This window comes from Panthera uncia, chromosome B4 (genome assembly GCF_023721935.1).
Source record: "Panthera uncia isolate 11264 chromosome B4, Puncia_PCG_1.0, whole genome shotgun sequence".
NCBI classification, from domain to species: domain Eukaryota; kingdom Metazoa; phylum Chordata; class Mammalia; order Carnivora; family Felidae; genus Panthera; species Panthera uncia.
Window position 1 is genome coordinate 92,210,666 of NC_064809.1, and position 13,027 is coordinate 92,223,692.

General features: G+C 36.7%; 1 protein-coding gene across 1 annotated transcript in view; it reads left to right on the forward strand.

Moving 5' to 3' along the window:
* The window catches only part of MYRFL (myelin regulatory factor like), a 126,225-nt gene that overhangs the window by 91,937 nt on the left and 21,261 nt on the right, over positions 1–13,027 (forward strand). Inside the window, exons 14-15 of the mRNA XM_049626701.1 lie at positions 11,350–11,513; positions 12,129–12,192. Of these exons, the coding sequence (XP_049482658.1) occupies positions 11,350–11,513; positions 12,129–12,192 (228 nt within the window). The remainder of the gene's footprint in view (positions 1–11,349; positions 11,514–12,128; positions 12,193–13,027) is intronic.

Here is a 13,027-nt window from a genome sequence, read left to right on the forward strand (position 1 = left end):
AATGACACATGCTATGTTTTTATCCAGAATAACTGAGTTGTAAAAAAATTCATATTAGTTTGAGTTCATATGGCTGGCCCAGAATCCAAACGTAGGCATTTATTTATTTATTTATTTATTTTAAAATCATTAACGTTTGAGGAGAGTTGACACGCAACGTCACATTAGTTTTAGGTGTGCAATACAGGGATTCAACAAGTTTATGTACATCATGCTACGCTCACCACAAGTGCAGCTGCCGTCTGTCATCACACAACACTATTACCCTCCCACTGTGTACTGACTGTATTCCCTGTTCTGTGCCTTCTATTCCCCTGACTTCTTCATTCCGTAACTGGAAGCCTGTATCTCCTGCTCCCCTTCCCCCAAAATGGGGGCTTTTAAATGTCCTAGTCAGCAGCTGGTTTAAAAATCTAATCTTTTCTCATCAAGGGAGGTAGCAGAACTCATTTACTGGCAGTGGCGATAAGTTTCCTGTCGGAGGTAAACGTTCTCTGTTGCACTCACATGATTGATTTGACTCCAAGCCTGATGATTGCCTTACAGCTAGTATGTTATTAAAAGCAACCCTGGATATTTTAACAACTGATCATCTGTTTATAGGCCATCTTGTTTCCTAAGAGCTCCTCACACTGGAAGCAGGGAGAAAAATCCTCTTGTTTCTGGTAGTAAACATTCAAAAAAAATTTTTTTTAAATGTTGACTCATATTTGAGACACAGAAAGAAACAGAGTGCAAGCGGGGATAGAGCAGAGAGAGAGGGAGGCACAGAATCTTGAAGCAGGCTCCAGGCTCTGAGCTGTCAGCACAGAGCCCCATGTGGGGCTCGAACTCATGAACAGGGAAATCATGACCTGGGCCAAAGTTTGACGCTTAACTGACTGAGCCACCCAGGCTCCCCTCTGGTAGTAACAGTTTAAAGAGAAACATGACATTTATTGTTTTCTTGGGAAATTTGGTTTTGTAGGAAAATTTCTTTTTGTAGTTATGTCTTCTTTTAAAAAGTTACTGCTCATTTTTTTCATGTGTCAAAAGTTCAGAAGTAACAGAAGTAAAACCAATGGATCACCAAAATAGTGATTAGTAAAAGTTTATTGTGCACACACAAAAAAGATGGTTTGCAAACTGGGAGCACTGAAACCAAAACATGGAATAAGGATCCAGGGTGTATTATTATGAAACAGCTTATATAGAGAGAAGGCAGTGACTGTTTATTTTTCACTCTGATTGGTTATAATATTAGAATTTTCTTAAATCATAGGAAATTGGTCAACCTTGGGAAACAGTTCATGTTTTGCTGCTGATTTCCAGAGGCACAAGCAAGAGATGACCTATGTCAAGTTGGTTGTGCAAAATAAGTTAAATTAAGCTTTGTTAAATGAGTAAACTAATTTTGTCTGCTCAGGGAATTTTCAAGTCTAGTCTCCGTTTGTTTTTTATCTTATTTTATTTATTTATTTTTTTAAATTTGCTAATAATTATCTTTTTTTTTAAATATGAAATTTATTGTCAAATTGGTTTCCATACAACACCCAGTGCTCATCCCAACAGGTGCCCTCCTCAATACCCATCACCCAAATCAGGAGACTATAGATGCTGGCGAGGATGTGGAGAAACGGGAACCCTCTTGCACTATTGGTGGGAATGCAAACGGGTGCAGCCGCTCTGGAAAACAGTGTGGAGGTTCCTCAAAAATTTAAAAATAGATCTCCCCTATGACCCAGCAATAACACTGCTAGGAATTTACCCGAGGGATACAAGAGTGTTTTTTATTTTAAAACATGTATTTAAACAAGATGGTTGGATGGATGGAGATATGTGAGAAAGTATGCTAATTGTGAAATTTAAGTGGTAGGATATATGGGCATTTACCAGACACTTTTGAAAACTTTTCTGTGTGCTTGAAAATTTTTGTAATGAAATGTTAGGAAAAGAAGATGTTATTCCAGACACCTAAGACTGCAATTTAAATATTGTGGCAGCAGGTGGTGGCAATACTTTGAAAATCAGATAGGCCTGTTTAGTCAAGCCACTGATTTAATACCTGGAATTTTATGCTTTACTAAAGTATAACTCAGCAGCCTGCTTTTCTGGCTTAGGGATTCTTTTTTTTTTTTTTTTTTTTAGTGTTTATTTTTGGAGAAAGAGAGAGATGGAGCGCGAGCCGGGGAAAGGGCAGAGTGAGAGAGGGAGACACAGATTCCGAAGCAAGCTCCAGGCTCTGAGCTGTCAGCACAGAGCCCGATGCGGGGCTCGAACCCACGAACCGTGAGATCATGACCTGAGCCAAAGTCGCACACTTAACTGACTGAGGCACCCAGGTGCCCCAGGATTCTATTTTTTAAATCCATATCAAGGCCTGGTGAGCTATCTACAAAATAAACTCTTGGACAGAGATGTAAAGCTGAGTTTATTCAAAGGCCAAATAATTGCCTGGCACATCCATTGGCTAAAGGTTTTTCTCCCATTGGTAGTCATTTTCACGATGCTCAATTACAGGCTATTTTATTTCCATCATTTTATTATAAAACATTAGTTCATGCAACATCAGATGCCACCAGGAGAAATTTTCAAGTCTGTGACTGTCTCTGGGAAAGAAATAAGAAGAGCCTGTTTCAACTTCTCAAAGCTTGCTTTGTGATCAGACTTCATTCCCCTTAGTTAGTGTTCAATAGAGGACAAGTTGCAGCCCCTCAGAGAGAAAAGGAATGAGCTCTGCTGCCTGGCTGCTCCTGTTGTAGGCTCCTTTGTCATCAGAGATGCCAGGGACCCGGGAGCCTGCAAACTGTGTTCTGCAAGGGTTACCTGGGGAGTGAGGAGGCACTGAAGGGCTTTTATCCATTTCCTGAGCCAAACCCTCCCAAAGAGGAAAGGACCTAACCCGAGTGGAAACCAGTTTCCCGGGTACCGTCCAACCAGTCGCCCATTTCGCTGAGGGTGTTACACACTAGTATCTCTTTGTTTAATTCACCCACATTTCCATGGACATTTCCTAACATGGAAATGGAATTTGGACCTCAATCTTTTTCCTTATCTGAGAGCAACCTCAGACAAAGAATAAACTTGAAGTTTGGCCACTCTTTATTTCACTAGAGAATGGTGCTATGACCTCTCAATGCCACATGACACGAACAATCCTGGTAAGAATATTCGTTCATTTAATCATCAAATCCATACTGAGTTTCTGCCTGTATTGGAACATCGACTATGGACAAGATGCGGCCCTATCTCTAGGTGTTTACAATATAGGTAAATATGACAGTAAGTGGAAGGAGAGTGGGAGGTGGGGGAGGACAGGTGGTTCAGGTAGAGGGAGCAGCCTATGCTGTGCTAGCCCCAGACACTAGAGAAAGCTTGATATGTTCAGCAAAGGGCAAATGGTTCAATGTGATTAGAGCACAGAGAGTGAAGGGGGCTATAGGAAAGGATAGGGCTTAAGTAAGTGACCTCCTCTAAGCTCAGCATTGCTCTGATTTCATATTGCTCCTTGTTGTTTTCATGTGCACATATACTTGCCAAACTGCCCCATGTGTCTTTTCAGAAAATATGTCATGCTGTCCATTTGTACCTTCACCCCAAAGTGAGTCTTACACAGGCACAAGATTCTTGTGTGATTTGAAGCAGTTTCTGTTTTCCCCCAGAGTCTCCCAAGCAATTATTGGTGGCAAGCTGGCTTCATGACTTTTGCATCACAGTTGTAAAGCTACATTTCAGCTGAGATAGTGGGTCCCATTAATATGGTTAATAATAACTGTACAGAGTTGAATAATTAAATTAGGTTCAATGATAAAATAGTTATGAACCAACACTGGGTATTAGATGGGGAAGCTTTTCAAAATGCCCCAGACTTATGCCCATCCGAGTCCTAATGAATATAAACCTTTACATAGGACAGGGATGTGTCTATTTAGATAAAGTTCTTCAGGGATCTAGGTGCATGGTCATGGTTAAAGTGAACTCACAGAGACCTTATCACTTGCATAGAAAAGAATATTTTCAGAAAATTCTGGATTATGTTTTTGAGCATATTTATACTGGCTTCAATATGGTGATAGGGGATAGAAGTCAGAAGTATTTTAGTCAGAGTCAGTCCCTAGAACATGTCCTAGAAATTTATTTTTTGGTAATTTTCTATTGGATCCATAAAGTCAGGGCCATAATTACAACCAGGAAGGTAGTAGTAAATTCCCTCTCCATCTTTATTTCCTCTTAAGTAGGAAAACACATGAATTATCTTCTTGCCTATTGGATCTACTTAGAAGATGTATGGTGCTAGTAAACTTGAGTTGGGGAGATCAAAGCTGGCTTTTTATCATTATTTACAAGTAACTGGACAGTTGCAGCCAATTGTTCATATCTCGTGAGGCAGCATGAAAAGTCCCATTGGGTAGATATTGCAGAATGAAATTACTGTGTTTAGAGGGGACTTTAGTATCATTCTCCATGGCCTGCTCTCAGTTGGAATCAAATTCATGGATCAAGCAAGCATTAAAAAAGAAGAGGAAGCTGGTTGCTGAGAAAAATAGAAAAGAATATTAGGTATAGTAGTGCCATTGAAGATGGATAAAAGTGGGTGGATTCAGGAGATTTGGGACATTGAACTGACAGCACTACATGGTGGGATCGCCTGTGGGTAAGCAGACGGAGGAGGAGTCAGAGATGATGGCTGGGAATCTGTCTGGATTCCCAGTGGTCTGGGACCACTGCTTGGACATAGTGACCAGTTATAATTATAGTATAAAGCTTTCTACAATGTAAACATAGTGAATGGTCATATGACATTTACTGTGATTTAGAACCATAGAACAATATTCTTGTCTTCGTGATTGCTGCCTTATTTTTATTAAAATAAATTTAGAAGTAAGCAAAAATTTGTAACAGAATTAGAAAATTTTAAAGAGCTTTTGTCGGGAGATTTTTTGTTTTTGTTTTTGCTTTCCGATTTATTTGTTAACATTTTTAATGAAAAACTTCAAACATACACAAACTGAGATTAATAGTGAAACCCACGTATATACTTAGCAAATTCGACAGTTTTCAATTTGTGTCCTATCTCATTTTATTTAAACCCCCCACCAACTATCCTCCCTTACCAACTGAATTTTTTTGGCTTTGTTGAGGTATAATACAAGTTTAAGGCATACAACATGATGATTTGATACACATACTTATTGAAGAGTGATTCTACAATAAGGTTAGTTAACACATTCATCACCCACACAATCATCTTTTGTGTGCATGTGGTGAGAACATTTAAGATCCACTCTCTTAGCAGCTTTCAAGTATATAATACAAGATTGTTAACTATAGTCATCATGATGTACATTAGATCCCCAGAACTTATTCATTTTAAACTGAGTTTGTACCTTTTGACAAACATCTCCTCATTTCCCCCATCTCTCAGCCTCTGGCAATTACCATTTCTACTCTCTGTTTCTCTGAGTTTGACTTTTTTTAGCCTCCACACATAAGTGATATCATACAGTATTTGTCTTTCTATGCCTCACTTATTTCACTTAGTATAATGCCCTCAACGTCCATCCGTGTTGTCACAATGGCAGGATTTCCTTCTTTGTTATAGCTAAATAATATTCCATTTGTGTGTGTGTGTGTGTGTGTGTGTGTGTGTGTGTATCACATTTTCTTTATTCATTTATCAGTCAATGGACACTTAGATTGTTTCTGTATCTTAGCTGTTGTGAATAGTGCTGCAATGAGCATAGGGTACAAATATCTCTTAGAGACAGTGATTTCATATCCTTCAGACATATGCCCAGAAATTTTTTGAGGTACCTTCATACCGAGTTCCATACCACCTGTACCAACTGACCTTTCTAACAAAAGTGCACCATGGTTCCCTTTTCCCCACACCCTCACTAACACTTGTTATCTCTTGCCTTTTTCAAAATAGTCATCTTCACAGGTATGTGGTGATATTTCACTGTAGTTTTTATATGCATTTCCCTGATAATTAGTGATATTCAACACCCTTTCATGTACCTTTTAGTCATTTGTATGTCTTCTTTGGAAAAATGTTTATTCATGTCTTTTGCCCATTTTTAATCAGATTATTTTTTTTGTTTTTAGTTTTTTATTTTTGCTGTTGATTTGTGTGAATTCCTTATGTACTTTGAGTATTAACCCTTTATCAAATATATGATTTGCGAATATTTTCTTCCATTCTGTAGATTGCCTTTAAATTTTGTTGATTGTTTCTTTTGCTGTACAGAAGCTCTTTCATTTGATTTAGCCCCACTTGTTTATTTTGCTTTTGTTGCTTGTGCTTTTGGTGTCATCCAAAACATGGTTCCCAAGACCAATGTCCAGAAACTTTTTCCCTATGTTTTCTTCTAGGATTTTTATGGTCTTGAGTCTACATTTAAGTCTTTAATCTATTTAGAGTTACTTTTGTAGAATAGGGGTTCAATTTCATACTTTTCTTGTGAATATCCAATTTTCCCCACACTGTTGAAGAAACTATCCTTTCCTCACTGAGTCCTCTTGGCTCCCATGTCAAATTTTAGTTGGCCATATAGGTGTAGGTTTATTTCTGGGTTCTCGATTCTATTCCATTGGTCTGTATGTCTATTCTTATGCTAGTACTATTTTCATTACTGTAGCTTTATAATATAATTTGAAATCAGAAAGTGTGATTTGTTCTTTCTCAGTGTTGTTTTGGATATTAGGGATCTTTTGTGGTCCATATAAATTTTAGGACTTTTTTTCCTGTTTCTATGAAGGATGCCATTGGAATTTTGATAGGGATTGCGCTGTATCTGTAGATGGCTTTGAGTAGTATGCACATTTTAACAGTATTAATTCTGCTGATCCAAGAACATAGGATATCTTTCCATTTTTTCATGTCTTCTGTTTCTTTCACCAACGTTGTATAATTTTCAATGTACAGGTCTTTCACCTCCTGATTAAATTTATTCCTAAGTATTTTATTGTTTTTAATGCCCTCGTAAATGGGGTTCTTTATTTCTTTTTCAAATAGTTCATTGTTAATGTATAGAAATGCAACTAATTTGTGTATGTTGATTTTGTATCCTGCAACTCTACTAAATTTATTAATTCTAATAGTTTTTTGATGGAATATTTAGGACCTTCTGTATATAAGATCATATCATCTGCAACAGATACAGTTTACTTATTTCCAATTTGGATAACTTTTATTTCTTTTTGTTGTCTAATTACTTTGTGTAGGACTTCCGGTATTATGTTGTGTAAAAATGGGCAGAGTGAACTTCCTTGATTTGTTCTTGATCTTAGAGGAAAAGCTATCAGCTTTTCATTGAGTGTAATATTAGATATAGACTTATCATATAGGGCTTTTATTATGTTGAGGTATAGCCCATCTATACTTTGTCTAGAGTTTTTTTCAAAAAGATGCTGAGGGGTCCCTGGGTGGCTTAGTCCTGAGACCTTTGTCTCAGGTCACGATCTCATGGTTCGTGAATTCAAGCCCCACATTGGGCTCTCTGCTCTAAGTGCAGAGCCCACTTTGGATCTTCTGTCTCCCTCTCTGTCTCTGCCCCTCCTCTGCTCTCTCTCTCTCTCATCTCTCTCTCAAAAATAAATAAACATTAAAAAAAAAGATGCTGAATTTTGTCAAATGCACTTTCTACATCTATTGAGATGATATGATTTTATTAATGTGGTGTATCACATTGATTGATTTGCATATGTTGAGCCACTTTTGTATCCCAGGAATAAATCTCACTTGGTCATGATATGTGATCTTTTTAATGATTATTGAATTTGATTTGCTGATACTTCATTGAGAATTTTTTATCCATGTTTATCAGGGATAATTGCTTATAATTGACTATTTTTTTGTAATGTCTTTATCTCACTTTGGTATCAGGTTAATTCTAACCTTTTAAAATGAATTTGAAAGTGTTCTCTCCTCTTCAGTTTTTTGGGAAAGGGTGAGAAAGATTTCTATTGATTCTTCTTCAAGTGTTTGGTAGAATTCACCAGTGAAGCCGTCTGGTCCTGGACTTTAGTTAGTTGGGATGTTTGTTTGTTTGTTTGTTTGTTTTGAAGTTTACTTATTTATCTGAGAGAGAGAGAGAGAGAGAGAGAGAGAGAGAGAGAGAGAGAATGAGAGACAGAGCAAGTGGGAGGGGTAGAGAGAGAGAGGATCCGAAGCAGGCTCTGCACTGCCAGTGCTGAGCCCAATGTGGGGCTTGAACTCATGAACCGTGAGATCATCACCTGAGCTGAAGTCAGACACTTAACCAACTGAGCCATTCAGGCACCCTGATATATTTTTGATTATCGATTCAATCTCCTTTCTCTTAATTGGCCTGTCAGATTTTCTATTTCTTCATGATTCAGTCTTGGTAGGTTGTATGTTTCTAGGAACATCCACTTACCCAATTTGTTGGAGTACAATTGTTCATAGTAGTTTCTTATGATCCTTACTGTTTTTGGGGTATCAGTTGCACTGTCACCTCTCCTTTCTAATTTTATTTATTTGAGTCTTCTCTCTCATTCTTTTTTTTCTTAATCTAGGTAAAGGTTTGTCAATTTTGTTTATCTTTTCAAAAAATTAACTCAATTTTGTTTATCTTTTCTGTAGTGTTTCTGGTCTCTTTTTCATTTATTTTTGCTCTGATCTTTGTTATTTCTTTCTTTTTACTAACTTTCATCTGAGTTTGTTCTTTATATAGTTCCTTGAGGTATAAAATTAGGTTGTTTATTTGAAATCTTTCTTTTTTCTTCTTAATGTAGGTGTTTATTGCTATAGACTTCCCTCTTAGGACTATTTTGCTATATCCCATAAGTTTTATTATGCTGCATTTCCACTTTTATTTGCTTCAAGATATTTTTTATTTCCCTTTTGATTTCCTCATTAACTCATTAGTTTTCCAAGTATGTATTGTTTAATTTTCACATACTTGTGGATTTTCAAGTTTTCCTCCTGTTATGAATGTCTAGTTTCATGCCATTGTGGTCAGAAAAGATACTTGGTACAATTTTAATCTTCTAAAATTTGTAACACAGCTTTGTGACCTAAAATATAATCTAGATTTGAGAATATTCTGAATGCATTTGAGAAGACTGTATTCTGCTTTGTTGGGTGGAATTTCTGTATATGTCGGTTAGGTCCATTTGGTCTACAGTATAGTTCAAGCCCAGTGTTTCCTTTTTGATTTCCTGTCTGGATGAGCTATCCATTGTTGAAAGTAGAACACTGAAGTCCCCTACTATTATTGTATTGCTTCTATTTCTTCCTTCAGGTCTGTTAGTATTTGCTTAATATTAGGTGCTCTGATGTTGGATCTCTCTCTCTCTCTCTTTCTGGATATAGATATACCAATATCTAATCTATATATATAGAGAGAGATAGAGAAATATATATATGTGTGTGTGTGTATATATATATATATATATACACACACACACACACACATAGAATATAGACATATATAGATACATATTCTCTTGATGAATTGGCCCCTTTAGCATTATATGACCTTCTTTGTCTCTTGTTACAATTTTTGACATAAATTCTATTTTATCTGATGTAACTATAGCTACCCCTGCTCTCTTTTGGTTTCCATTTGCATGGAGTATCTTTCTTCCATTCCTTAAGGCTACATGTGTCCTTAAAGCTGGTGTGAATCTCTCTTGTAGGGAGCAGCATATAGTTGGGTCTTTTTAAAATTCATTTGCTCTCTCTATGCCTTTTGACTGGAGAATTTAATCCATTTATTTTTAAAGTAATTTTTGATAGGGAAGGACTTATTAATGCCATCTTAATCATTGTTTTTTGGCTGTTCCCTTGTTCCTTTCTTCCTCTTTCACTGTGTTCCTCTGTGAACTGATTTTCTGTGGTGGTATGCTTTGACTCTCTTCTTTTTATCTTTTGTAGGTTTTAGCTTTATAGTTACATGAGGCTTATTTATATAACATGTTATAGATATAGCAGCTTATTTTAGGCTGATAACAACTGAATTTTGATCACATACAAAAACTCTACCCTTTTACTCACATCTCCATATTTTATGTTTTTGATGTCATAATGTACCTCTTTTTATGTAGGCACCATTAACCAATTATTGTAGCTGTAGTTACTTTTAGTACTTTTGTCCTTAACTTTTATACTAGAGTTAAGTGAGTTACACATCTCATAATACAGTATTGGAGTATTTTGAAATTGACTATATATTTACCTTTACTGTCGTGTTTTATACCAGTGTGCATACCTTTAAACTTCATGAACTAAGCTTTGAGTTTGTAATGTTGAGCTTTTGAGTCCTTTCTGAGTGGTTGCTTTACAGGGTTTGAAACCTTTAAAGCTTCATTTTGCATCATGAGAATCTCAAAGACACATAGCCCTGAGTTTGATCCCCCAACTACAAAACAATCTTTCTCTTTTGGCTTTGACCTCATCATTTTACCATAGTGGATCAGATTCTATGAGCCCCAAAGAATTCTTTGGCATTCTGAACTTGTAAACAGAGAGGGGGAAAGGAGGGGAGGTCACAGGATCAGGATATGGGTTGATGAGAGCTTTCCAGTGTTTTTGTTATGGCTGAGAGACAGACACACATGTTTCTATGACAACTAAAGTATGTGGGTTGGAGAAGAGATGGTTTGCACACTCTGGCTTTGGTTGGTTTCCCTTTCTTGCTCTTTCTGATGTGTCAGTGACCTTCCCTGAACAGATAGAATTAAGCGTTATTGTTTTAAATTTTGTTTGGGAGTTAGGCTAAATTTAAATTGTACATGGTAGATCATGAGATGTTAAAGCAGAAATTAACACTTCAAGAATTATCTTCTCAGTATGAAGAAACTGAAGCTCAGAGAAGTTGTTTTGTTTTATATGGGGTCTCACATCTAGTAAGTGGCAGAACTCAGAGAAAAGCCCAGGTCTTCATTCCTTTCTCCTTCACCTAAGTAATTTGATGCATTTTACCAGGAAGAACAAGAATCATTTCTTATGAGGATTTAGTGATGTACACACAAATCAACATTCAGAAGCCTGTTCTGACTTTCTTTTTATGAGTTTTAAATATAGTATAATGGCCATACAAAATAAATCTTCAGATTCCAAACTTGACAATGTCCTTCCGCTCCATTTTCTCTCTTGGATTACAAGGACATATTTCCATTTTATTGCAAATTGAACACAAGCAGTTTGACTACACAGCCAGCAGTTTAGCGAGATCATTTCAAGTTGCAAACCTCTCCAGTTTTGTCTTGAATGAACTTGAGGTTGGGTGTGTATATAAGTATTTTCAGTGGTATACTTTAACTGTCTTCGAATGGGCTCAGACAGTTCCCTGGTGGTCTCAAACTGCAAATTTATGCCCTCTGTACTATCTTCCTTTCCAGGACCAGATCTTTATGGAAAATGTGGGCGCAGTGAAGCAGCTCTGCAAACTAACAAACAACCTTGAAGAAAGAATAGAAGAGTTAGAAATATGGAACAGAAAGCTGGCCAGGCTAAAGCGGCTCAGTAGTTTGAAGTCTTCAGCCAGTGAAGCAAGCTCCATCAGGTATATCCAGGGGCACCACAGGAGAAAGGAGACAATAGGGCCTTTCCATAACCAGATCAAACTAGATGGTCTTTCTGATCAAGCAGCAACCACTACTTTCTGCTAATGAAGTCCCTATTCTGTTTTTAGAATGTTTTGGGACACAATTGCCTTATGTGATAATGTTCTTATTTTTTCTGTTGCTGCTTTGAAAATGAAACAAACCGTGAAGTATCTGTTTAAGAGCAAGGTGTTTTAGGAAATGTTGCATTTTACCAAAGGATGACTTCTCCTTTAAGGAGTAGAAGTGGCCATTTCTAAATTTCGAAAATCGTCTTTGGTTCTCAGGGGAAAAACTTCTAATTTTTTTTTTTTTCATTTAAGGAGGTAAATGCACATTTCCTGGGGTCTAATTATGAGAAAAAGAGAAATACAACATTTAACGCATTCATTTACGCTTACTAAGGTTCTTTTTCTCAAAAGGAACTCTCAATTGCCTTGACTTTTCCTTTGTAAAATTACCACTGTATTACAGAAAAAATCATACTGCTGTGTTAGTGGCAGCCTGGGCTTTTGTCGTGTAACTCCTGGAGAGGCATTTGAATGGTAATTAACATTCTCTCTCTCTTTTTAAAGCAAATTTAGCAGAGCTGTTAGTGCATCTTCTCCAAGAAAGGCCATTCCCAAAAAAACCAACAAGGTAAATAGACTTATTTGTAATGCACAGTGATAATGTTTTATATATATATAAAAAAGAGTGTTTAGAGAAATTGATCAAAAATGCTTGCCTTCATTTATCTGTTGATAGACTCCCTTGTTTGCATCTTCATGTACTTTAGGTATTTAATTACTACCCCTTTAATAGTTTTTTCAAAAAGATGTTTAGAGAAATAAGTACAGAACATGTTCATTTCAGAAATACTATTCTGCTGTTTTTTTTTTTTTAATATATTGCCTCTATCAAGTGAAATTCATCAGCTTCCACATGCATATGGCCTTAGGCTGCAAGATCTGTGTGGATGCCTTAACTCAACCTCATTCCTTATCTATGGCTTCAGAAGATCCCAGGGAGACTTCCATTAATCCCCTAAATCCCTCTTTTCCCTTTTGATAGTTAGTACTCTATGTGCAAATGGGGAAATAGGTATTCACTTTCTTGCAAAGGTTAAAGTGTGATGGTTTTATTAATGAATAAAGAGAACTTTCATCAAATAGGGTAACATTTACCTTAAAAAGTGAAGACTAATCATTTATTGATTTAAAGTACACCCTCTTCAATGAAGAGGAGTGTCAGTAAGGGAGAAGCTGCACTATTCCCTTCCTAGTACAATTCATAAATGCCATGAAACCCAGCTTGTTCCCTCTGACCCACCAGTGTTCCCCAGGTGGCCCTTCCCTGGGAAGATATTCATGACCTTAATCTATATCTTATTAAGGACTGATCTGGTGTTTGGGCCATTGCCCCCATTTACTCTCTATTCTTCATGTTCTACTGCATTGACTTATTTTTTTTTTAAGTTTATTTACTTATTTTA